This window comes from Corvus cornix, chromosome 6, assembly GCF_000738735.6.
Source record: "Corvus cornix cornix isolate S_Up_H32 chromosome 6, ASM73873v5, whole genome shotgun sequence".
Taxonomy (NCBI): Eukaryota; Metazoa; Chordata; class Aves; order Passeriformes; family Corvidae; genus Corvus; species Corvus cornix.
Window position 1 is genome coordinate 19,907,895 of NC_046336.1, and position 25,544 is coordinate 19,933,438.

General features: G+C 44.0%; 1 protein-coding gene across 1 annotated transcript in view; it reads left to right on the forward strand.

The window, feature by feature from the left end:
* The window catches only part of TLL2 (tolloid like 2), an 85,960-nt gene that overhangs the window by 34,747 nt on the left and 25,669 nt on the right, over positions 1-25,544 (forward strand). Inside the window, exons 3-8 of the mRNA XM_039554274.1 lie at positions 12,862-12,933; positions 15,366-15,536; positions 16,310-16,427; positions 16,830-17,008; positions 17,323-17,428; positions 22,371-22,495. Of these exons, the coding sequence (XP_039410208.1) occupies positions 12,862-12,933; positions 15,366-15,536; positions 16,310-16,427; positions 16,830-17,008; positions 17,323-17,428; positions 22,371-22,495 (771 nt within the window). The remainder of the gene's footprint in view (positions 1-12,861; positions 12,934-15,365; positions 15,537-16,309; positions 16,428-16,829; positions 17,009-17,322; positions 17,429-22,370; positions 22,496-25,544) is intronic.

Genomic DNA, 25,544 nt, shown 5'->3' on the forward strand with positions numbered 1-25,544 from the left:
TTTGACATTACACAGGGAATTCCATCACTTGTGTTAAGTACTTAAAGGCTTCTGGAGTGCAGCATAGACCTGATAGTCCTTATTCATGAGAGCAGCCTCATCTGCTCCAAAGGAGCTTCCTTCCTAAAAATTTATCAGGAAGAGTACAGGTCAAGCATCTGAATACTGCAGTAGGTTTTGCAATAGCATCTTGTGTGCAAATGTCCTTCTCTGGTGCAATTATACAAGTGGGGTTTTCTTCAGGCGCTGTTGAGGGAAAGGCAGGCATGCTGGTGGTCTACGACTAAGTGAAGCCCATTTAATGCAAGCAGTTGTTAGATGTCTGCATGTTGATCTCTGTTGACTTGGTTAAAGCTCTGAGCTGTGTGAGTTAGTAGAGGGGATTTGCATGCAGTGCAGACTAACTGTGAGTGAATGCCAGGAGGTGTGCTCTTCTAAGAGGGCTCAGAGCTACCAACTAGTTAATTTCTTGTCAAGACTCTTTCATGATTTCCCTGAAGGTTTTTTCCAAAGTCCTGTCCTCCAACCCAGTTTTAGATTGTGATCATTACATGACTTCTGGGCTCCTTTCCACTGGTCTCTCAACCTCAGCTCTGTTTTACCTGAAATGTAGTTTTACTCTCATCAGATCTGGGAAAAGAGCTGTTTAAAGTGGAACATTTGACCTTTCTTTGAGTTGAGATAAGATTTTCGTAATTTTCTAAACCAGGAATTTTTTTTTCCCCTCATGGGCTGTTCTCCTTTGAACCTAAGTCCTAAACCAGAGACTTGCTTGTGATCTTTTTGTTTGTTGCTTTGCAGACCAAACTGTCCTCCACATCACCTGCTCATCCTGCTATCACCATCTGTAATACCATATAAAATCTGCCAAACAAGGAATTTCTCCTCTTCCTTAAAAATATTTTGCAGCTAGAAGAAGGGACAAACAATGAGGCATATTGTTAAAATGAAGGTTTTAGCTGCCTCTCTGCTTCTGTGGGATCAAGTTTAGATGTTACGTTTACTATGAAAATCAGGTGTTCTCATGCAGTGGTGTTGAAATGGATTCCCTTAGGATTTGGACCTGTAGAGAGACAATAATGGTTCAAAACATAATGAAATGAATCCGGTACCTGGAGATCTGCCAGTGAGTGCTGTCTCAGCAAGCCCGTGCATCGCCAACTCCTAATCACTTTGATGAAAGATTTTTCAAAAAGCTTGCAGTTTTGAAAAGTTTCTCATAGATTTTTTTTTTTAAAGCCTAGTGAAAATACTTGCTTTTACAGTGTAATTTTAGTTTAGAAGAAATTTGAAAGATTTGAGGATTCATCTGCTGCAATGGGAAAAAAAGAGATCCACAGGTGGGCTGGGAAATTGTACAGTGTTACCTGTCTTTTGGACACAAATGAGTCCGCTGGTGCAAGGTGATTATCTGATGAAGCACTAGCCACAGAGGAAGAAGACCTTATTTCTTGCCATGCCTCTGAGAGGTTTGTGGCTGTTTAACACTATCTGGCTTAATTTTTTATGGGCATTTTTGGGATTATGAGGACTTTTCTGATACATTATCCCTCTTCCTGATTTTTCTATCATCGCGCGAGTTTCTGGCTCAGAAAGGCACCTCTGTGAGCAAGAAGGGCAAGTTTGTCTCTTCAGAGTTTGGCAGCAGCAGATCAGAAGCCAAGGGAGTCTGGCTGCCCTCACTGATGCCTTGCTGTGCTGGGCTTGCTGCTAAGAAGCCGACTCCATATCCCACTGTCGCCAAGAATGCTTTTCAAGAACAGTCAAAACAAGTTTTCTTTACCTCTCATCCTGAGAGATTTTTGGGGTCATGGCTTGAAAGCCTTGATGAGCCTTTCACACTGCCACAAATGACTGGCACCTCTTCTAGCTAGAGTATGCTTCAGATAACAGTGCAGCTGGGAGAGGGATATATTTGAACCCAGGCTTTCTACTGAATCAGGGGAGACAGAGGCTGCTGTGAGTGACTGGAGTCCCTGACAGCAAATCCATGCAAGTAATTCTCTGACAAATGAGGCAGACAGGAGTTCTGCATTAAACCTTGTCTTAATAAGAGCAGGGAGGTGGTTCGTTGGCAGCAGCTCTGCTGTTCTTGAGTGTGCTGTGAAAAACACAGGCAGCTACTCTGCTGCTTCACCACATCTGCACAAGGGTCCATCTGCAACAGGATGCTTTGCTTTTTCTTGTTTTAAGATGCTCATGGTCGCTGTCTCTGGTTGCATTCTTGAGGAAAGACATTGATTCGCATGTGAGCTGGGTTTACTTGCCGGACAGGTCGATGAAGTGCAGCTCTCCTGCTAGGAGTTATGCTGCTTAGCTTCAGGCTAGAGAGCAAGACTTCTCTGGTGGAATACTTAAGGTACTAGTGGCAGCCACGAGCACGATTTCTGCTGTTTCACTTTGTGAGAGGTTCCTCAGTGTAGGGGGTGTGGCCAGTAGTAGTGCTGCACATTACATCTGAGTCCTCTTGGATGCTACTCATGTGTTTCCAGTGCAATTTAACTTAGTGCAAAATATACTTCTAGAAGACTACAAAATCTAGGGATTTAAGCCGTGACTAACTGAGATTCCAGGGAAGATCTGATTTATGGATTTGAAAGCAAGACTGTTAAATACAGCTGACATTGACACGTGCTTGCCAAACTCAGCTTCTTTTCCCCTTGTAACTCATATTTGGTGCTCTACTGTACTGTCACTTGGTTCAGGGTAGAAGGAGTGGACTTCAGCATTGCTGGACTTCACAGAACCATAGAGTCATGGAATTTAGGGCTGCTTGGAGGCCAACCTTTAACTCATTTAGACTTAGAGCAAGTCTACAGGTTGTGCTAACTTAACATGAGCTGTATTGGCCAGGAGCAATGCAAGTAAGTATGTGCATGCTGTAACATAACCCACGTCTGTGAACTCTCTGCAGGGGTCTGCTCTTTGCTTGGGAAATATTTAGTGAAGGTTGCTTCCTCCTATGTGAGTAGAGGAGCATCTTGGTTCCAACAGACCTGTCTGAGGGCTCTGTCCAGCTGTCTGCATACCTCCTTTCAGTTTTCCACAACATGTGACATGCACTCTGGGGATGTCTCTTTGCAATCCAGGCACATTCTTAACAGGAAGAGGAGTCTCAAGAGTGGAAAGGTAGGTGCCTAGAGCCTGGCCTGATGCTGAGGTTTGGTTAGCTGTGCCAAATGATTTTCCTATGACTAGCCCAGATGTTTACCTATGTGAGTCGATTCAGTCAGGGGTTTTACCAGGGCAGACAACCATGAAATTAATTTCCCACAGTTCTGTAGTTTGCTAAGGCAAGGCAGGAGCTCCCCTTTGGAAGAACTGAGTAAGTCCTCTAGGGCTGAGAGTGCTCTGTTCACACTGCTCTTCTGAGTTACCCCATGTTCCAAATCTACATTTCTGTGCAATAAGCCAGTGATCTTCTCTTTGCAGAAAAGCAGATACTGTGCTTTTCTCTTCCACCCAGAGTCTTACTATCCTATTGCAACTTTCTCAGACTTGCCTTTCTCCAGCATAAAGATAACTATCTAGAAATCCCATGCCTTTAGCTGATGAGCCTTCTAATTCCATTGTAGTTAAGACTCTTCCACTAGAAAATGCTAATCTTTAGGTTTGATATTTTCACACCAAGTACTTTTCTTTATGGATTTCTGAGTGCCAGCTTGAAGTTTTTTCTGTAAATTATTGAAAAGGATTTTTCTCATCTTAGGGATGCACTTTTTCTAGTCACAGGACTAGAATCTGCCAATCTGGTGCTTGATGGTAGGAGAGGAGAGAAGGTGATCAAGTCAAGATACCAAAGCATGGAACGTGTATGTGTGTAAAGAGGACAGATCTCCCTTGTCAGGTTGGAGAAGAAACCCTGTGTAAGGGCAGCACAGCTGTCAGGAGGAGGGAAGTCAGATTGTTGGCCACATCTGCCTTTTCTCAGGGGCTGTCCAGTGCCTTCCTGTGCAGTCAGTTGCTGCTTGTGATCTGCCTGAGTATCAACAAGAGGTGCTAGAGTCTTTATTCCACCTGTCTCACCAACAGATATGCAAGTTCTAGTTTTCTTTCAGTTAGGGTCTTTCCAGTATGGCACATTGCTTTGAAACTAGTTGGGACTAGTGGGCTTGCAGTATTCCTTTACACACTTGGCTGTGGTGTTCCAGACTTGTGACAAGCAGAGAAATGAAATCTATCTCCTTTTTCTCCCTTTGCTTGTGATAAAGGCCCTGCAGGGCAGGGTAAAGAGAGTCCCAAGCAATAGATGCTGAGTACTCCTGAATGGGCAGAGCACAACCTGAATGACACAGCCCTGTTACTTGCTCCACATTACCTGTGGATTAAGATGTTCATTTTCCTCTTGTCTCCGTTCCCAGTGGCAGCTGGTCACATGCACCACAAAGTTTGTTTTGTAAATGCACTGTTCCCTGAAATCAAGTTTTCTGGATGGTGGCCTTCCACCTGTCAAAATAAGTGGTTTGATTTCTGCTGTGCCGTCAATGTTCAGCCTTACACAGGTTTTTTTTTTAGGGTTTTTATGAGCTCTGCAATATTGCTTAAATTAATCCATCCAAGCAATAAAGCTTTCTCCATTGTAACAAAAATCCCCAGCTATTTCAAACTCTGCCACTTACTCATTCTTAGTGGAAACTTCAGTTGTGCTTATCTTGTGAGTCACAATTCATATGCTTCTTTCAGAAATCATCCAGGAAGGCAAGTAACTCTTGTCAAATGCTGCACTTCAGAAATTAAGAAGTATGGATTTTGTTAGTGACCAATTAACATTATTTAAGCACCCAAAAACATCTGCAGAAACTATCTGTTGATGCCATGGTTGAAGCTGCTTCCAAACAGCCTGTTTCTATAGTTTCTTCCTATTCAGCTTGGTGCCACCATCAGCTTCAAGCATAGCTGCAGCTTTGGGCACAGTTGCTGTGGTGCTCCTGCACAGATGATGCCGAATCCCTGCTGCTCCCTGCTTAACTTTACCAGGTTTTGGCTCCCAGCCCCCCTACTTTCCCCATATTCAAAGGTCTCTTGGACACATCTCAAGCACCTGGAAGTTGGTGCTGGATGGTACTATTAACCCTTTTGGGAGCTGGAGTAATCACCATGTAGGAGCATTTATAACATCTGATTTCTGTTTGCAACTGTCGTGCTCTTGATCGCTCTTAATTAAATTTTCTTTTGCTCTCGTCTACAGCTGGTGTATCACACTTGGAGGCTGTTCCTTTTACTGATGCCAGAAGAGTCTGAATGGTCTTTTGTGTTTAAGTGGAGGTTGTTAAATAGCTTTATATTAATTAACTGGGATGGAGGGAACACATGGGCAAATGTACTTGAGGAGATCAGTTTAATCGTATGGAAATTACATTGAAAGTTAAATCCATTACCCTTATTGCAAAATTCGACAGTGCTTAGCCAATAACTGTGGAATTGGCTAAATCATGCATTTGTGCTTCAGAGCTGGGCAAATGCCTTATTTCCTTGAATATTTGCTCAAATGAAGAATTGTATTTGCCTCAACTTCATAAGCTGCCTCGTCATTTCTGAGAGTGTTTTAGGCAAGTGAGTTTGGAGGCAGAAATGATCAGTGAAAGAGTAGGGTCTAGTAAGCTCTGAGAGCAGTCATTGCAGGATGGTCACTCTGAAAAACTGGCTGGGATACTTTGACCCTCAGGCTCTCTGCTTTCGAGCAGGAATGTTTCTGTGCCCACAAAATAAAAGTAGCTTACACTGGTCAGAAAAATGTCTGGAAGGTCCAAGGAACAAAATGGCCTGATGGACAATAACGAACAACAACTAAATTAGAAGTTGTAAACTGCTCGTGGTTGATTCTGAACAGAAAGGGTTTGTATTTGTGGAATAAATGTGTTCACTTTGAGCTGCTTGTTCAGGCCTAATTTGGAGACAAGGCTGATGCTTGTAGCTGCACTGGACAAAACGCCTTTGCTGTGGCTCCCATTTTCAAATGGTGAGGACAAAGTATTTATTCAGCTGTCAAGTGGGGAAAGAAAGCAAATTAGTTTTAGGCTGGAACACTGGATTGTGTTTGCTGTTGTAGTTCTGAGGCCAGATGGTGACTTGGACAGCCCTGGGGAATTGGTAACAAGTTTCTCCAGGGCAAAGATCAGAAGCAAAAGGAAATATTCAGATTATCTTGCAGTTCCATTTCCTAGAGAGGAAAAGGGAGCGTGAGATGCATCAGACTGTCTTAGGGAGGGGACTAGCCACCCCTTTTCTTCTGTTGTTGCTGTTGCTGAATCCTGGAGTCAGTTGGTGGCAGAGTGGGTTTGAGACCTGACTCCCCCTGCGAACTGCAGCTGTCCCTGGGAAGGACAGGGCAGCTCTGCCAGCACCTACTGGGTGACGAAAGTGCCTCTGCCCTTACTCCTCAGCTTCCTCACAGCGCTTTTAATGACAGCAAAATGATTCGGGCATCTGTTTCACCAAAGGGTCAGGGAAGACATTGGGGAAGGAGATGGTCTAAGGTTACCTAACAATGGCTATATTTGGCTTGTGCTCCCGAAGCATTTTAAGTCCCACTTGCCCTGCCTCAGTGCTGGCTCCTGCCTCAGTTTCCCTGGTTTGGCAGTTTGTTTCAGGTACTCTTTAAATGAGCTGTGGTGGAGCTGGTAGGTAACCAGGCAGATGAGGTGTCTCAGCTGTACCTACTTAGGCTGCTCAACTGCCTGTTAAGCATAGTTCAGGCTCCGAGGGGGTAAGAAGGCACCAAAAACTCTCCAAGAAGCTCCACAGCTGTGAGTGTCTAAATATCTAGGCAGAAAATGAAGTAGAAGAAAGGTCTCTCTACTGGCACAAAACACTCTCCATGGAAGGAGTTTTAATTGCATTCAAACACAACTTAGCTTCCAGTGTGTTTTCATTTTGAGTTATCTTTTATGCAGTATCAACAAGGTAGGGGGAAAACAAGAGGACTGGGAAGGCTAAATGGAAGGAGCAGCCTGGCCGGGCTGCTGAGAGCCCCGGGCTCTGCCTGGGAGCCACAGCTGGAGCAGGGCAGGGAGCTGCTGCAGGGAATAGTGCATGGCTCTGTCTGGAGTGGCCCGGGGTGCACTGAGGCTGAAGAAATTAGACTCTGAAGGTTAGAAGGAAAAGGATGTCAGCCAAGGGGGCCATGAGGTTGGTACTGCCTACTAGGGCAGCAGTGGGTGAACCCAAACCAGCTCTTACAGTTTCCTTATTGCCTGCAAGTTCACTTGTTTCTCTTTCCTTCCAAAAGAGACAGGGAGGGAAGGTGATTATTGTGAATGGAGAGGAATGTAGCAGTGAGGCAGACACCTGTTAGGAAGAGATCTCAATCCATCAGATTGACAAGAAATCAAGTGCAAGGGGATGGGGATAGTTGGTACTATGATTACTCAGTTGATACGCTGGGAGGGTAGAAGTCTTACACCATGTGTAGGGATGTGGCTAAACAACAGAGACATGCACATGTACTCACTTTAGCTTTTCATTTTCACTTGCCTCAGTAAAAGCACTGTACTTGCAGAGCTGTTTCTCACTGCAAGAAATCAGTGAGATGGCACAGGTTGTAGATAAAGTTTTTCTTTCTTTTATCTCTCATTTATCTGTCTTTTTACCCTAGGGAACAGAAGTGATTGTTACAGCCCACAGGAGAAGACCCCTTTTAGTCTTCTCAGTCCTTCCTTGTATCCAGAGAATGTTGCTCCCCTTAAGCATTGACTCTCAGTTGAAAGGTTGGTGGAGAGGTTGGGTCAGATTGTCCCCTTTCTTGCAATGCATTATTTAAAAACAAGATGCATCACAGTATAAAAGTGATGCTGCCACTTCCAGAAGAGCGGGGAGTATCCAGGGGAAATACAGGGTGTTTGGGAATGGTGCTGCCTGCACTTCTACTCTGCCTGCTGTACCACTCCAAATACAGCTGCCCAGCAGAAGATCTTGGTCCATTAAGTGCTTTGCAGCTCATGTCTGTGGCAGCCCTGGGTTTGCTTAGCTGTATTCACCTTCCTCCTCTCATGAACTTCCCTGTGAGGCCAGTGTCCTCCTTGCCTGCACAAGCATTCACAGCTGATGTGGAGATGACACATCTGCCTGTCAAGCCTCTGGACCTTGGGACTCTCCTGAGTTATTGCAGCTAGTCAGCTTACTCTGAATATGAAAAACAGATTCCTGCAGGGAATTTGGGGTTCAGAATTCTTCCTTTCTTTAATTTATTTTTCTTTAAGTAAACTGAGGGAACTTCAGCTATTCCACTGACAGGAAATACTGAAGGATATATCTCAAATCATTTGCTCAGATCTCCAGGGTATGGGGGTTTAGGAAAGGTTTTTGCTATAGACTCTCCACCAGCTCTGGGAAACATCTGTTCTGCATTCTGAATACGTTTTCCCAACAGAAATTGTTTTAATAAAATCATCACTTTTTCTGTGCTTAGAAAACCCAGTGCAGTAAAGCTTTTCCTGTGCTAAACAGTTCTTGACCATTGGTTAATGAAGTTAAAAACCTGCATGTAACATTGTTTGCCTTATCCTGTTTTTCCAGGAGCTTCTCTGATGGTTGTAATACGACAGAACTCACCAGAACTGAAACTCTCACCAGTGACTAGTGTTTAATATTAACTGCACTACTTGGTTTTGTTGGTGCTTCATTGCAATCTCCATTTGAAATCCAGTCTCTAAGCCATGGCATGTGACTAGCCAATATATTGAGTGAGACTATGAAAGCAGGGTGTTCTAAGGCATGGATAGGGGAGGTGAAATTGTTAGTAATTTTTAAAAAGTATTTTTTTTATCACTGTGTTGTGACCCAGCTCTGAAATGGCCTTTTCTCCACCGTAAGTAAGATATATCAGAAAAAGTCTTGCTGTGGTTTGATTCACCTGAGAGCAAATAATTATGTGCACAGCCAAGTTATTCTCGGCTAAACCAGAAAAACTGGAAAATCTGCCAAAGTCCTCAGTGGTCACTGTGGACTCCTTTGTCCTCAGCAGAGGTGATGAGCATATGGGTGGTAGCTACCTTCAAAGTTCAGCTGTGGAACCCTTTCCCTGGGTGGACAGCAGGCAGAAAAGGGAAAGGAAAACTCCATGAATATGAAGAGATTCTTCATTGGTCCGGAGAGGAAAAATTATCCCGGCTTGGACCTGTTCTGAAAGTGGTTTTGATTTTAATGGGATCTTTTACAGTTTGGGAAAAAGGGAGGTGTTGCAAGCTTCATCCCATCCAATTTCCCATGTAAGAATATTCTGTGTTCACAGACTACAGTTTTTCAGACAACTACAATTCCTATTGTCACTAGTTGGGTTTTAGACTAGCATTATAGATAGGTATCATTTGAAAATGAAGCTTGACTCAGGATAGGCTGATGTTTCTCCTTTACTTTCAGTTGGGTAACTCATCTTGCCTCAGAGTAGTGTTTTCAGATGAAAGCTCGAAGATGGATGGTGCTAAAATGTTTTTGAAATCAGCTGCCTCTCAAGCAGCTTTGAGGTCTTAAACAGACCCAGTAGGAGGGTGGTAGGTATTTCTGGGCCGACTACATGCATTCTGATTAACCAGCAGACTGCTTCACTGCTTTGCCTGGCTTTCCTCTTCATTTTTCAGACGAGAACCCCTTCATGGTCCATAAACAAGTGAAAGAAGCACAGAAGCTTTAGTTAGCAAGAGATCTGGTTGTCCCCTCTTTGGTGATTCAGACTACCTGGGCTTAAACAAAAAAACCAAACCAGAACATGTACAGCAATAAATACCTTCAATCCTAAATTGCAGCTTGTAGAAGACACATTTTCAGGTCTGATATATTGCTACTTCTGCAAGTCCCACCCTCTCTTACTGGAAGTAAGGGTACTGAGTGGAGTCTGATTCCTGCTCTTCCTTCAGGTTGCAGATCTTTTGCCTGTGCTAGTGGTGTAAGGGAACTGCAAGCAGTATGGTTTTGATGGCATGTTTCATGCACGCTCTCTCTCTTAGCATCTTGTCCTTTTTTTGGTTTCAGCTGAACGACTTGGACTTCATTTAACAAAATTGGATTTTCAGTTTCCTCTCCTGGGAGAGTGAGAGGAACTACTTTCTTCCCAACAGTGCCCTAGCCTGCTGCTTCTGCTTTGCTGGACCCTTACTTACCACCTCAGGCTGCTTGTAGTTCCTTAAAACAATTTAGACACCTGTTCTTCAGCCATGATTGCAGACATGGTGGATTTATCTCAGATTTGTGGTGCTTTCAAACTACTGGACATTTCCTTCAGTCAGCCAAGATCCCTTGGCAGTGCTGGTCTGTGAGAAACAGAAAAAACAAGTTGTTGTACAAATGCACTGTAGGTAGAAGATGAAATATTCCCCAGCCCGGGTAGAGAATCTCTTTTGTGTCTCTGCCAGGTCATGCACAGAAAATAAGTTGCCTAGTTAGGGTGTCCAGCAGTGTTCTGCTGGGGTTGCAGCTGTTAAGTAGGACAAATTATTAGGAAGAATTGAATTACAAAAATGTGGTGTTTAAGAGGGTTTAGGAAACCTAGTACAGCTCTCTGTATGGAGACATGACCTAACTAATTCCGTATCATCAACTGGTTGTGGGAGAAACAGAAAAAACTCAAACAGCCAGGCTGAAGAAAGGTGAGTGCTGGTCTAGCACAGCAGCAGGTGGGAAATACTGAGGATGAAAGTGATTTTGGGGGGCTTGTTAACTGCTGGATATCCATTAAAGTCAGTGTCATGCCTTTGTGGGGTACCAAGCCTGCTTTTATTGGCTTTCCACAGAGCACAATGTCAAACTGAAATTCTCCCTTCTCCTCTTCAGTGTTTCCAATAATAATGGGCTTCAGTATATACATGGGCATTTCGTGCTCTGGTGCAGTAACACTGGAATATGTTCTGCTTTTGGATGTGACAGAGTAGTCCAACAGAGAGGTACAACTTCAGGAGTGTTGAGGGGACAACAGGACCTACACATTGCCTGCAACCTATGTGCAGCTGCTTCCAGACACAAGGTGCATTTCTTGGCTTCCTTATTTATTGGTAGTGGCATATCAGTTCTTCTGGGATCCTACATTAGCCCTCTCTTGAAAAGAATCAGAAGAGGGCTAAATGTCTGTCAAGTCACTTCAATTTTTGGGATATCTTTAGGCATCACGACGATAGGAAATGTCTAAAACAAGGTGAATCAGAACAGAATCTTCTAAAGTTCTCATGTTTGATTCCAAAACACCCTTGTGGGACACAAGGCTGTGGGTGCTCCCTGTCTGTATGAGTGAGATTAGAGTTTGAAATATCCGGTGTATCTGCACCCCCATATCTGGCCTTTGTGTAGTGCTCTCCCTTTTCATCAGTTACAATAAGACAAAATATGCAAAGATGTTGTAGATTTCATTAGTCACACTAGTTTATTCAAACCTCTTCTTTGCATAAGAAACCAAGGCCTGCACTGATCTCTGGGAAAGAATGTGCTCACAGCTTGGAAAAGCCGTGCGCTCGAATGGCACCGAGGCACAGCAGAGGTCAGCAGCTCGGGCACAGGAGAGGGGCCCGGCTCTAGGGTTTGGTGCCATCATTTGCAATTCAATCTCATGCAGCTCCCTCTTAGGAGAACAATTCACTAAATACAGAGTTGTGCTTTTTCCCTAATTCACCATATAATTCACCTCCCAAGTTCAATTAAGAAGCAATCTGTTTGTGACTGGAAGCAAGCTGCATTTATTTAGAAACACAAAATTATCCTTTGCCTCAGCAAAGACCGCATGCCTTAATAATTCTGGTGATGAAAGGCTAGTTGGGGTTTCCTTTAAATGGAATGAGATACTGTGTGAAGAATAGCATACTTTGCAGGGGTGGGGGTGTGAGAAGTCCTGGGGATGTAAAACTGAGAAGAGGAACTTTTGTTGAGCTTGGGCTTAAGGAAGTGAAGAGGACTGGGCATGAAAGAAAACAAAGGGAAATCTTAAGGATGGGACACTGAAGCTGGAAAAGAGTGATAGAGTTCAGAGCAATCCATCTTGTTGAATCAGGCTTGTTCCTGTTCACACATCTAGTGGCTTTTGTCCAGCCAAGCTCTGTTAAACTATGGCACTTCCTTTGGGAGACAAACCCCTGATTTACTGTGTCTCTTGGACCAGGAAGCTCTAACCTATAGCCAGCTGAGAGTCTTGGTATTTTATTTTCTTCTGAATTGTTTTGTAACTATCTTTCATCATAATTTTTCTGATATTCTTATCAGTTGTAGTAGTATAATGTTGGAGATTTGTTACCATCCTCTCAGTCCTTCTCCAGTGTGTCAGGGATATACCTTTTCCCCTGTCCTTGCCGCGTTGGACGGGCTGGAGAAGGATTTGATAGTAGCCAGCTTCAGAGCAAAGGAGAGCTTTCCAGCTGGCGAAGCAAGACTGCTTCAGTGACTGGAAGATGTCCAGCTGTCTTGAAAGTGAGACATCCCTCTTGGAAGTGTCCACACTGCATCCAGCAGTGCCGAATGACTAACAGTGTATTCTTTTCTGCGTGTGGTGGTTTACCGTGCTCTTCATTCTTTACCTTGCCACCAAGACTGCAGAAACTTGCTCTTGCAATACCTCTACAGAGATCAGCTCATTCAGCTCCTGCTCTCAGTAAATCTCCATGAAATTAGCCTTCCCTAGAAGAGACTTTCTGCCTATTCAGCAAATGGAGAAACTAAGGCGTGGTATGGTAATGAGTTGCAGGGTGTCATTGTAGGCTAGGAACAAATCCAGGAAAAGTGCCTAGCTTTATCAGGCATTTAGTCCCTGTTCCCTGCACAGGGAAAGCAGACAGTTTCTGTGGCCAGCGGACCCCCAGCTGACATTACTAGTAGCTGCTGTCCTTTCCACATCAGAGCTCTGCCAACCAGCTCACCAGAGATGAGTCTCTGCTCTTTTTTCCTTTGCAGGAGGCGTGGGAGAAGAGGTGTCAAGTGAGAATGCCACTTCAACTGACCACAGTGACAAAGCAGTTAAAAAGGGTAATGTTGTACCCCACCCAGACCTTTGGGTATTTTTTATTTATTTTTTTTACACTCTGTAAAAACATATTTTTGTTGTGTACATGTGTGTACCTCTCTGCCTGGGACATCAGCCCTGCCCAGGCATTTTTTGCTGTTGGTGAACTCTCTGAAAGGGTGGGTTTGCTGTGTATAATGTGGCGGGTTGACCCCAGCTGGAAGCCAAGCACCCAGTCACCAGTCCCCTCCTCCAGCAGGAGAGGTGAGAAAGCAGGAAAAGCAAGAGTGAGAAAACCCATTGATTGAGATAAAGACAGTTTAATAAGTGAATGAAAGAGGGAAAAATATCCAAAGTGATATAAAGGCAACTGCTCACCCCCACCCACAAGCAGGCCCTGATAGAAGGATGTGTCAGGCCTCTCCAGGGAGGAGAATTTAACAAATTTCAGTTGTTAAAGGCAGAAAACTATAGCAGGAGTTAGGAGCAGTCAAGAGCTGTTGCAAGACTGGTGAGGAGAATTTGCCCAAGAGGGTGTGTTGCTGGCAAGGAATGGAAGCCTTGGTGGCACAGAAGTGTGGACCCAGAGTCCCCTGTGCAGAGCTGCTGCTGCACCAGGCACAGGAGAGCACAGGGCAGACAACTCCTCACTTGGGTTTGCTGTCAGGAGCTGTCCATGTGCAAATCCACAGAGCTATTGGGCAGCCCCAGGAGCAATTTGTGAATAGAAGACAAGACTACTTCTGTCTTGAGACCCTCTCTCTTCTTCTAGCTGTGGACCTCATAATGCTATTGCCTGTGCTAGTACCTGGTACCAGCAGTACCAGGTGTATGCAAAGAGCAGGAGAGTGGTTCCTCCTCTGTTGAGAGAGCACCCAGCCTCAGAGCATCAGCCTTCCAGGATCCAGCAGCTGGCTTGGGGATGGGGCAGCTTCTGAAATGCCAGGAGGTGCTCAGGAGTAAGAGGAATAAAAGGCAAATTCCCGTCTTTGTCTTGCAGCTCAGAGCAAGGTATTCAGCAGGAAGGGCTTGACCTGGTGAAGCAGGAGGGAGGGTTTAAAGTTCATTCTTTTCATTCCCCTATACTGCCTGAATTTCCTTCCCATTGTATTGATCCCCTCAACCTTGACAGTAGTGGTTTGTTCACTGGTGCTTCAGCTGGAGGGATGAATAGAAGAGGCTCTCAGCAGCCCCCCTGGTCTTAGCAGGACCTGTGCTTTTTAATAACCTGGCAGCCCATGTCCCTGACTTGGAAAGCAAAGCTGTGGCTGGTCTTGCTGATTTACATACAAATTGCTGTATTCTTGGGCTTCACAGTGGTCCCCTGGGGAGCCACCCTCAGCAGTGCTGCTCTTCAAGGTGACAAGGATGTTCACCTTGGTGTGACCCTTTAGGCCAGCAATCCCTGAAGTTACTCCTCTGCCCTAGTCCAGCTGATGCGTTGGCTGTGCAATACAGGGAGCTTATGTAGCAAGTGGTGTGTCTACACAGTCCTTACACAGGCTTGTAAAGCCCAGCTGGACTGTGGCTGCTTTGAGGTTTGAGCTGCCCATGGCACATCAGTCAGGGGATGAACAACTCGGAAGCTTTGAGTAAAGGATATTTTCTCTGGGTCAGACTAACACCACATTAAAAGTGCAACTCATGTATGTATAACCAGTATCTGAGCAGAGCAGCAGCAGCGCAGATGTAGGGCATGGTACAGGGTCTGCCTAGAAGCCTGTATGAATCCTCTGGCAGATTTTAAGGCCAGCACCAAACACCACACGACCAGGCCTCCTCTACCCTTTGCAACAAGAAATGAGATGTGTTCTGCTTTCCCTTTTGTATTTTTGCTCCTTTTCATTAAAATAAGAGATTCAGCATGGATGGAGATTTGCACTTCTGTTTTTCCATCCTGAGCATCCCTCCTCCAGCAGAGACTGTCTGATCTATAGATTTCCAAACCACCCAAGACCTGGTATGTGAAACCAAATACTTTTCAGCCTTGAGTACAGATTTCAGTTAGGAGTCTGTCACCTTTTTCCAAGGCCAACTCGAATGAGTGAAGCTATTCCTGATAGAACAAACCATTCTCTGCAGATGAGTGGATGGGTCTAGGCTTGTTTGAGTCCCACCTCCTGTTCCCTTTGTTTAAGTACTATGTCCCTATTTGTGAAGTTGCTGTTGCAGAGAGTGAGTGGCTAGAGACAGGGAGGGATGTGCTTTTATATCCTAATGGGAGAACAGGTTTGGCACAGTTCATATGGAGGTTCCAAAATAAGAAGGGTCAGTTTTCTGTAGATTAGCAGTCTCAAAGTCCCAAAAAAATCACTGGCACATCTGGCTATGACTTGTGGTTTGGTTTAACACCTTGCTTTTTCTTTTTATCTTTTTCTGAAGCTCCAGGGTATTACCTGAGGGCTGCACGTGGAACTAAAGAGGATTTAAACAGTGTTGCCACTCTGTCTTGCAGACGGCAGGCAGAACACAACGCTTGCAAGGAGCCCGAAGAGGAAGGAATATAAAGATGAGTCTGGGATGGATACACACTCCTCTCCCAGAGTGCGCAGGGCAACCACATCCAGGGCTGAGAGGATCTGGCCAGGGGGCGTCATTCCCTATGTGATCGGAGGAAATTTCACTGGTCAGTAGTGAAAACACTGTCTTCTGTTAGTTACGGGGTTTGTGTCTCAAATTGTGTGGGAAATCTCTGGAACAGAGTTCTCCCACAAATGACTCAGGCCCTTGGAAATCTGTCTCCTGAGATAGGGTGGGCATGTCGTTGCACAAGGAATTGTGCACTGTGGAAGCCTGAAGCTGAGGTGCGCAGTGAGATGGTTCTTTTGGAGTCCAAGAAATAATCGAGTGACTGAGTCACTTTCCTTTAGGGGCCAGCACCTGTGAGCTGTGCTCACCCCCTGTGTTTCCAGAAAAGAATCCTCTCTGCTGTTGGAAGAGCAGGAACAGAACTACTCTAGGTTTCTGACAATAGCTTTGCATTAGTTTTGAGGAGCATCTGTAGCACTCATGAAATTCCTGGGTGTCTTGGGATGACAGAGCAAATTTGTCACATCACTTAGTAGCTGGTGTTCAGATCAGAACACCTGGCAGCTCTGCCAGAATGGCCTGTGCCTAGAGAGCTGACGTGTTTTATGTGCACAAATATTGACGTACTTAATCTGCAAAGTTTGCTACCTTTTTATTAGAGCAGTTAATTCATCAAGCACAAGGAGAGAAAAGATTATACAGGAAATTAATGCTATAGTTGGAAGTGGGCCCCAGAGTCCTAGAGGTGTCTACAGGCATAAGATTGGCTGTTTGAAAGGTTGACTGTTCCCATATATCCAGATGAAGTCCCTTAGAGATTTTCCTGAAAGCCAACCCTTCACTGTTTGCTCATCTTGATTTCTTTTCCAGGAACCCAAAGAGCTATCTTTAAGCAAGCAATGAGGCACTGGGAGAAGCACACTTGTGTGACCTTTGTGGAGAGAACTGATGAAGAGAGCTTCATTGTGTTCACATACAGAACATGTGGGTAAGTGATGCACACACTCCCTGCAGCTCCGTATTGCAAACAGCCCTTTCAGTGACACATGGCTCTGTAAGCCTAGCCCAGAATAGACCAGTGGCTACATTGGAGAATCTGCCACAGAGATGCAGCTGGTCTCTTTCAGTGAGGGTTGCTAGGACAGTTTAGTATTTGGTCAGAAGGTGCTAAGCCTTTCTGGATTCTTTTTTCCTGGGATAACACTTAAGTGTACACATGCATGTTTATAGATACGCACTTTTTTCTTTATGTTTTCTGTATACATACATGTATAGTGTATGCAACTGCTGGCCTGTCCTGAACCCTGCCAGATGCCATCCTCTGTTCCTATGTTTCAGAGTTTCTCAAGTCACTGAAGTGCTGCATGAGTTTGTGGGTTTTCTTTTCCAGGTGCTGCTCCTATGTGGGTCGCCGAGGAGGAGGCCCTCAGGCTATATCCATTGGAAAGAACTGTGACAAGTTTGGTATTGTGGCTCATGAGCTGGGTCATGTGGTGGGTTTCTGGCATGAGCACACACGGCCTGACAGGGACCAGCATGTCACTATCATCAGAGAGAACATACAGCAAGGTAAAATCACACTTCAGGTTATTCCTGGGTTTTGGCTGGGTAGAAACCTTTCTTGCTTCACTTGTGGAAGATGCTGGTGCTCTGTGAGTTGAGATGGAGAAGAAGAAATATTGCTACTTCTTGTCTAGAATAAGGGTCAAAATAGCTATATGAATAGACATTTTGGATGTCCAGTTGGAATTGTTGGAACACAGGAGCATATCCATTTCATTCTAGGCTCCCAGAGGTAGAGGGCATCTTCTTTTCTTTTTTTCTTTTTTTTTTTTTTCCTCTTACAGTGATTTTTTTCTTTTCCGTTTTGTTTGTCATCACAGGTCAGGAGTACAACTTTTTAAAGATGGAAGCTGGGGAAGTGAATTCACTTGGAGAGACCTATGACTTCGACAGCATCATGCACTATGCTAGGAACACATTCTCCAGGTGATAATTCCAGGTTACACATCCTTAGGACTATTTTTGGTAATTGTGGTTGACTCTGTGGGATATATAGAGCCTAAAAAGGGATCTCTGATCTATTGCTGCATTGCAAGGCTTGAAAAATATTTGAAAAAGCACAGTGGGAGTAGTATGGTGGGCTCCTGTTTTCCCCTTTCCACTGTATTTACTCAGTAATAATCCTGATAATCTCAGAGAGTTTCCAAAGCCTTGTTAACATTCTTTGCAGCCTTTTCCAGGCAGCACATGGGTATCTGTGTGCATATGTGCCCACGTGCAAGTTGGGTAACACTAAATCAAGCTTTGAATCTCTTGGTTGTCCAGCTTATGCTTTGGAGTCACAATACTACTACCTTCAGAGTCTCTAGTGGCTGTGCCAAGGAAGAGTTTAACTCTAGATCGTGATCTTTAATTACTTGGGTATTTTTTTAATCATTTACGCATGAGCTTTCGATCATGGCCTCTGCAGCTATGTGGTTCTGTGTGACTGGGTTTTGTCATGGAGGAGTTATCAGTGCTGCTGCAACTAACTGCCAGTTTCTGCATAGGCTGTTTGTCCTTGACTCCCATCTCATCCTTCCAGATGGAGCCCACTTTCTGACCAGGCTGCTCTACTGGATAGAGAGGTGATATAAACATAGTTACGTCCTGGATTTGGAATGAGAGTAACTGGATGACCAGCTTCATTTTGCTGCATTATTAGAAGTTTTCTTCCGTAAACCCTACTATTGCTCTTTCCCAAGAGCTTTCTGTCACTACATATTATGAGTAAAGGGGTTGGAAGGTACAGTGGAAGTATTTACACTCTTGGCAAATTTTTGTTGCAAAAATTAAAGGTGTCTTTGGGACTTTGTTAATCTTCTTACTCTCCACTTGTATTGAAGGGCCAAGCCTGTTGTTTTGTGCTTTTGTTTTGATGACTTCACATCAACCAGTGGAAAATTACCAAACATGCTGAAATGCTGCTTGTTGTGGCAGGAGGAGATGGTGTCTGGGCAAGGGTGTTTTGCAGCCTTCGGAGATTTCTTTGCATCAGATACCCAAAGCAAACAATTTTTCTTCCCTTGAGGCATCTGCTGGACCCTTCCAGCATTTGCTAAACTCTAAATGGTTAGAATTGTCTTGCACAAAAGCAGGATTAAGTTATTACAGCCATTTATATTGTGGATGCCTTTGAGTCTGTGTCTCTTGAAAACCAGGGTCCTTCAGAGCACTGCTGGGCCAAAATGGGATAAAAATGGCAAGAGTCCTTCTAAATTTAAATTGGTGCTCGATAGGATTTTAAAGTCTGTTTTCTTTAAGCCCTTTGTCTCTGTGACCCACCCTTACCCCAGTTGCAATCTTTGTGCAGTAATTGAACTGAGCACTAAGTGCCTCTGTGGGCTGATTGTGCTCTCACCACACATAAGCAGTGCTGGGAATAGGCTTTTACTTTGCCAAGACCTGTCTTGACATCTGCTCCCTGAGGAAGCAGTGTATTGACCAGCCACAAAGACTGGTGGGTGTATGCATGTATCCTTCCCACCTCACTGAGGTTGGCGAGTGCTGCCCAACTGCAACCCAAAGTGACAAAAGCACAGAGTCCATGAAGATATTAAGTTCCAGCAAGTTTCATTAAGATCAGTGGCTAGGAAAGGGAGAGAGTCCCTGCGTGGCCCTGCAAGGGAAGGGCTGCACTGGGTGTGTTAATACATTAGCAGACACCAGAAAGCCAACATAAGATGGCGTGAGCCCCTGACCAGTGGAGATGGGATGTGTGAGTGAGCAGGGGAAGGACACAGAGTCACATCTGTGACTTACTCTCTTGTAGCAATTCTTACCTGGCACTTAGCACAACCTTGTTTTTAACTTCTGACAATATTGACAATAGTAAATCATATGGTGCTTGCCATGGTCTAATGCTGCTATAAATCCTGGGCTCTTTTTATTCAAAACTTTTACCTAAGACAGAAAGGTACAGCTTTTCTGAGACTTGATGAGTCTTGCTAGTGTGCTAGTCATACTTTTGAGAATTGGTGTAGAGTCACTCCTTCTTTCCATTTCATAGCAAAATATGTCTCTCATTTGTGTCTGTGGCTAATAGAAATAGGAGTATGGCACAAGAGACTGTAATGACAGCAGGAACAAGATTTTACCATTGGAATTTCTGTTCTCATCTGTGTCAGAAATTTGCCTGTTTTGCAGAGTGTGGCTGCAGGCTTTTATTTCCTGATGGGTTCCTTACAGACATGGCAGCAATCTAACCTGGATGTTGCTGTATCATGAAATGATTTCTTTTACAGTGGTCAAGACCATAAATGGCAACTTAGCAAGAAGAAAGTTTAAACCTCCACAAAGTCCTAAGCAAGTAGCTGGTTACCTTAATTCACTAGGTAGCTTGCTAGTAGACATGGCAGCACAGTCTGGAGTTACCAAACATGACCTCTACAAAGCTTGTGTTCAAATCAGAATGTAGGTAGCACTGCCTCTATGTCCAGGGACATCTTGTATTTGCAATGCACTGTCCTAATCCTGCACAAGACATACAGATATCCTCCAAAGGTTTTACTGCGTGAAGAAGAGTCATGTAATCTCTCTTCTGCACATGGAGATAAAAATACAGAACTGGGACAAACGGTAGCTGCCTGCAGCTCAGTTCTTAAACTGCCTTGAATATCTGCTTCCTTGAGTGTTGTTTAAGCACCTGTATTTTTTACCCTATCTATTGGGACATGAATATTTAGCATTTGCTAAATCAGTTGATAATTTCATAGCATTGGCATGGCACTTTGCACACTCAGGGTACTGTGTGGATGCTAAGGACTCTTGTGAGTCTCTTCTCAAACTCTGTTGCTCTTCGCTGGTAGGAATGGTGGGGTGTTGTGCTTGACTTACCACTGCATTGGGCAGCTAATGCATGTTCTGCTCATGCCTGGACAGCAAGAGAATGGGGCATCCAGGATCCATGGGTCTTTTCCTACCTCTGGGAGGAGAGTTTAGATATGCTGCTCAAGAATGGTTCCGGTGTTAGATTTCCTGAGCTGCTTTGTTTAATGATGTCTGTTTGGTGTTTATTAAAATATTTGCACTTTTAGAGACACTCACCAAATGTGCAACTTTACACTCGAAGTGTTTTTAAGCAGATGGTGTTTAGGTGGACAGTATGGGACTTCTGGAACTTGTGTGGTTTGGGCCAAGCAGACTCCTGTTCTTGGTTCCTTTGATGGCAAAATGAGAGAAACTACTTACTGCTTTGTAGCTGGGAGTCATGTTCAGCAATGCATGTGAAAGGAGAAAAAAATTCAGTTGGAGGAAAAAGCAAAACCAAAAATCTGCCTAGAGTACAGCCTTCTGGAAGAAAATGTGTTTGGCAGATAACAAGGCTAGTTTGAAGTTATGGGTTGTTTGTGTTGTGTGAGCAGTGCCTGAGGTATACACTATGTGCAGAAAGCTGAGGGCTGTGAGTGTGCATTTGTGAGGGCTGGAATGGGAAAAAGAATCAAAAGTTTGCATGTGCAAATGGTGGTTTTTCTGTTAAATTCTGTAATTCTTCCCTGGTTGAGCCTGGAGATCTGCAGAAAGCATTTCAGAGGCCACAGAAGTATGTCCCTGCCAAATGCTGAGTTCTTCTATGAACTCCTGAGGAGGCTTGAAAATTTACTTTGAGCAAACTGACCTGTTTCTACGTTTGTGGTGTTTCTGGAATTGGAGGATTTGTTTTCAAGACATAAATAAATCCAGTCCAAGGCATGCAGCTGGCATGTAGAATGCCAAACTGAATTTATAAATCAATATTTGATGGACTCACCTCACATCTTGTAAGTACTGATTTTGGTGCTGATCAGGAATTTTTCTACTGCTGAAAAAACCCCAACATCTCCCATGCAACAGCTGATTCCAGTTTTCAAAACAGATTAAATTCCTTTCCTTCTATTTCTTTCTTCAGTTTGAATATTTACAAAACAATTTCCCCCTTTCCCTTACCACCTCTGGACTAGGCAGCACTAAAGTTATTGCTTCTGCCCTGATTTCCCATTGGACTCTCTGGACAGTTATATCCTGTCCTTCATGAAGAGCAGTCTGCTTCACTAAGCTGATGCTGAAGGTTAAGCTCGGTGTTAGCCTTGGCATCCCCAAGCCTGTTTGGCATTCAGGGGTGCAGTGAAAGGTTCCTGTGGACTGGACAGCCTGGCTGCAAGAGCTTGGATTTTGCCAACCTGGAATTCAGGTTTCTGATTCCCTCCCTCCCTCCCTGCAGTCCTAATGCTCCCTTGGGGTCTCTCTTGCGTGCAAGCTCTTGCTTGGCTGCATGGACTGCATTTTGATAGAAGTGAGGCCTGAGCTTAAATCCCTCACTGGACTGAGATCAGAAGTGCAGTAAAGAGCTCCTGAATGTGAAGCACATGGAAGAAATAGTAGCAAGTAAAAAGAGGCAGAGACAAGTAGAGTTATTAGCTTGGAAACTCATACAGAACAAAGGTAGAGCACATTATCTTTTCCTCTTGTCTGTGGCAGCCCCAGTCACTGCCAGCCCAACCCCATCTGCTACTGAGAAAATTCCCCTTCCCTCTGCTCCTTTGACTTAAATGCCAGATCTGTGCTCCTGCTGAGCCAGATGTGCCATGAACCTTCTGCAAGAATATTTCATTGCTTTTTCTGATTTATGGCAAGGAATGTGCTACCTCAAACAGAGGCAGCAGCAGTTTCGAGCTATCCAAGAGGAATTTTCTGGCTTGGCAGACTTGCCTGTACATTTGGAAGCTGTCTGCTGTAGTGAGAAGGCTGTCCTGAGATAGTTAGCAGTTACTAGAAGCTGCCCCACTCTTGCTTGTTAGCATGGGATATATGGCCAGGGGGATGGGTGTGGGAGGCCTGCCAGCACTACTTTCTGTTCATTGCATCACTTTCCCTGCTTCACTGCTCTGTGTCTCTCTGCTCTTCCCTTTAGAGGAGTTTTCCTTGACACCATCCTTCCCCGTCGAGATGATAATGGGGTCCGGCCAACTATTGGTCAGCGCATTCGCCTGAGCCAGGGAGACATCGCTCAGGCAAGGAAGTTGTACAAATGCCCAGGTAAATATGGCCTGGGGAGATGGATCCTGCTTTATCATAGACACATGGTTTATGTGGTAGGCATGGGAGTTCAAGAGCATCTTAACAATGCCTTTGAGGAGAGAGACTTGGGAAACACGGACTATCAAGTGCTTTAGGCTGGAGCTGTGGGGGAGAAGTGAATTTGCCTAAAAATGTGTCTACTGTTAGTATTTTGCCAACATTCTTGTTGGGTTTAGGGCTTCAGATTGGTCCAGTGTAGGCTGTATTTGTAGAAAATTAAACCAATGTACAAGACCACAGACAGAGTGGGGACTAGGAGTTAGCACAATGCTGGAAAGATTTCTGGTCGTCTGAGGCCCTGGAAAGTGGTGGATAGCTGCTGTGCAAATCCACTGTTTTTCTGCATCCAGCAGAAGAGGTCAGAAAGTATGAATTCATAAGGGTCCATAATTAATTCTGAGGGCTTCAGGGTCTGTATGTTCAAGGATTATTGCTTTTAGCTTATAATGGGTGGTATAACTTTTGGGTCTATTAGTTCTAATAAACCTTTTTTCTTTTTTTGCTTTTTACCTCATCATTACATTTTTCTTTTTACACTCATCATTATCTTCAAATTGATTTTGGTTGAACAAAATGTTGTTCTTGCAAAATTATGTCACGGATTAGTTTAGGGGTTAATTTATTTTGCACTATGTTTTTTGACTGAGTCAGACTTAATCCAACCAGGCTTTTCATTCCCATAGCTGGAAGAATCAATTACAGAGTTAGATTTCTCAAGGCAAGCTGAAAAGCCACTTTGGCCTGAGGTACTAACTAAAAGCTACAAAGCAACTTTCTTTAAAATGAGGACTCTTCTGTGAGTCTCAAGTTTTCCATTTGCAAAGTAGAACTTTTCCTACTTTTTTTTCCCCACAAAGCTTTAGCAGAGGTTATTGCAGTTCAGAACATATTTGGCAGCAAAATAATTAGAGATTTAGGCCTACTAAACATTTTTCTCAAATACCTGTTGTTCTGCTTTGGTTTTCTTTTTTTCTTTGCATCAAAATATATACACAGGTTGCATCTGAGGAGAAGAAGTGCAGTATATTTAATGACATTAACATCTTCATCTGCCATTTGAATCTGTGGCTTTAAAAGTTTTCTTCCTCTGCAAAATACAAAGCAAAGGAGTTCAAAACCAAAGGACTTCAACTGTGTGTTCAAGCAGGGTCTGAACGAGACTTTAGGATGAAGACGCTTATGCTTATGTTCAGTAGTCAAGCTAAGGATTTTAGGGTAAAGTGCAGCAACATAATTCAGAAGTTGAATGGCAGATGGCTTCCCTGTTAGAAAGAGAGTCTCCATCTGAGAATACCTAATAATATATCCCAAAAAAATAGAGCTAGTGTGGTGGAAGATGAGTTACAAGTATGCACTGAAATCAGCCAGAACAACTGCTGTGTCTGTTTTAAGAAACAGGACTCTCCAGCTCATTAGACTGGCGTTCATGTGGCTGCTACAGTTAGGGCTTACTTAGCTTGTCCATTCTAAAACCCTGCTGTTTCAAATTCCTCTTAATTCCCCAAAGCTTATACCTGCTGGGTTAAAGTTAGTGCCAGGCCAGGTGGAACCAAATGAAATTTGCTGAAGGAATTTCTGGAAGGCAAGATGCAGTCTGCTACATAGTAGTTAATGCTAAATTTGCTATGGCTGCACAGTTGAGGATTTGATGACTGCAGTCACTACAAAAGCTTTAAAACAGCTTATCCTGCTGTCTTGTGCTGTGCTAAAGGAAAAAGGCTTGTGTAGCTGTGCTAATTGTGCAGGAATGGTTAAACTGTAAATTGAGAATGGTCCTGCATTATATCACCTCCTCCAGTTCTCTGGGCATTTTCAAAAAGATGCAGTGTACCAGTAACCAGCTGATGAGCTGCAAGTGCCCATCACTCAACTGCTTCATTTACAAATGAGTTCTGAAGCATTCACCTTTCTACTTTGCTTTTCACCTCTGTTCCTTTCTACCTGCTCAGTTTCTTGGATCCCAGAAGTACCAAACCATTGCCTTATTGGACCTGTTGGCTTCTTTGCTACTAAGTGGAGTACAGTCATATTGCTTTTTAGAGTGCTCTGCAAGAGGTTGTGCTCTACCCACAAAGATGCATTGCTCACTGTTGTGCTTCCCCCTGCACTGCAAGCAGTCGCTTTCCTCCATGCTGTAAGGCCAGCCTGTCACAGGGTCTGGGGATTTCCTCTGCAAGGGTCGGAGAGTTAGATAGGTCTCCTTGCATATTTCAGCAACGTAGTCTTTGCAAGTAGATACAGTAGCGATGCCTTGAAGTGGTGGCTACCTGAAAACAGAGGCTAGACAAGATTAAGGGAATAAAAGTAGGTATTTATTTGAAGGTATCATTCTTACCTGTTCCATAATTACAGAGTCTTGCCAGTAGCTGTGTAATTGCACTCTGGGAGAATTAAGTCTGGGCTGTTGGAAACCTTCACTGTGGTTCAGCCGAGGACAATAATCTCGTGTCACTATGGTCATGTTGTGCGTGTTTCGCATGATTTGGAGCTCCCTTTATCATTTCATGTTTGTTTAAATAGATTTTTGAGCAGAGAAAAAGAACATTTATTTATCCTGGTGAGTTATGGATTGGAATTCCCTCTTTATTTAAAAAAAAATATTTAAAAACCCCTTTCTGTGTCCCCACATTTGTTCATCTAGTCTGATCTGTCAAGCTGTGGATCAAACTTCCTTAGGGAAATTAAGAAATTCTGGGCTAGGTGACTCCTTCTCCCCTGCTTGAACATATTAAACTTTTTCAATGGAATCAGTCTCTCTTAATCTCCAACTGCCAACCCGCCCATCTAAATGTAATCATGGCTGCAAAATTAGCTTGTGATAGCATCAAGCAGAGGAACAACCCCTGGTACTTCCATGAGAAAGGGAAGGCCTTGTCAGATCTTTCAAAGCACTGCTGCTTCATCGGGGATTTTTGGGGGCTGCCTTACTGTGTCTGATGAAACAGAGTTGCAGATCCAGGGCAGCTTTATAATATCAGTTGGTTATGAAATGGGAGAAACAACTGGG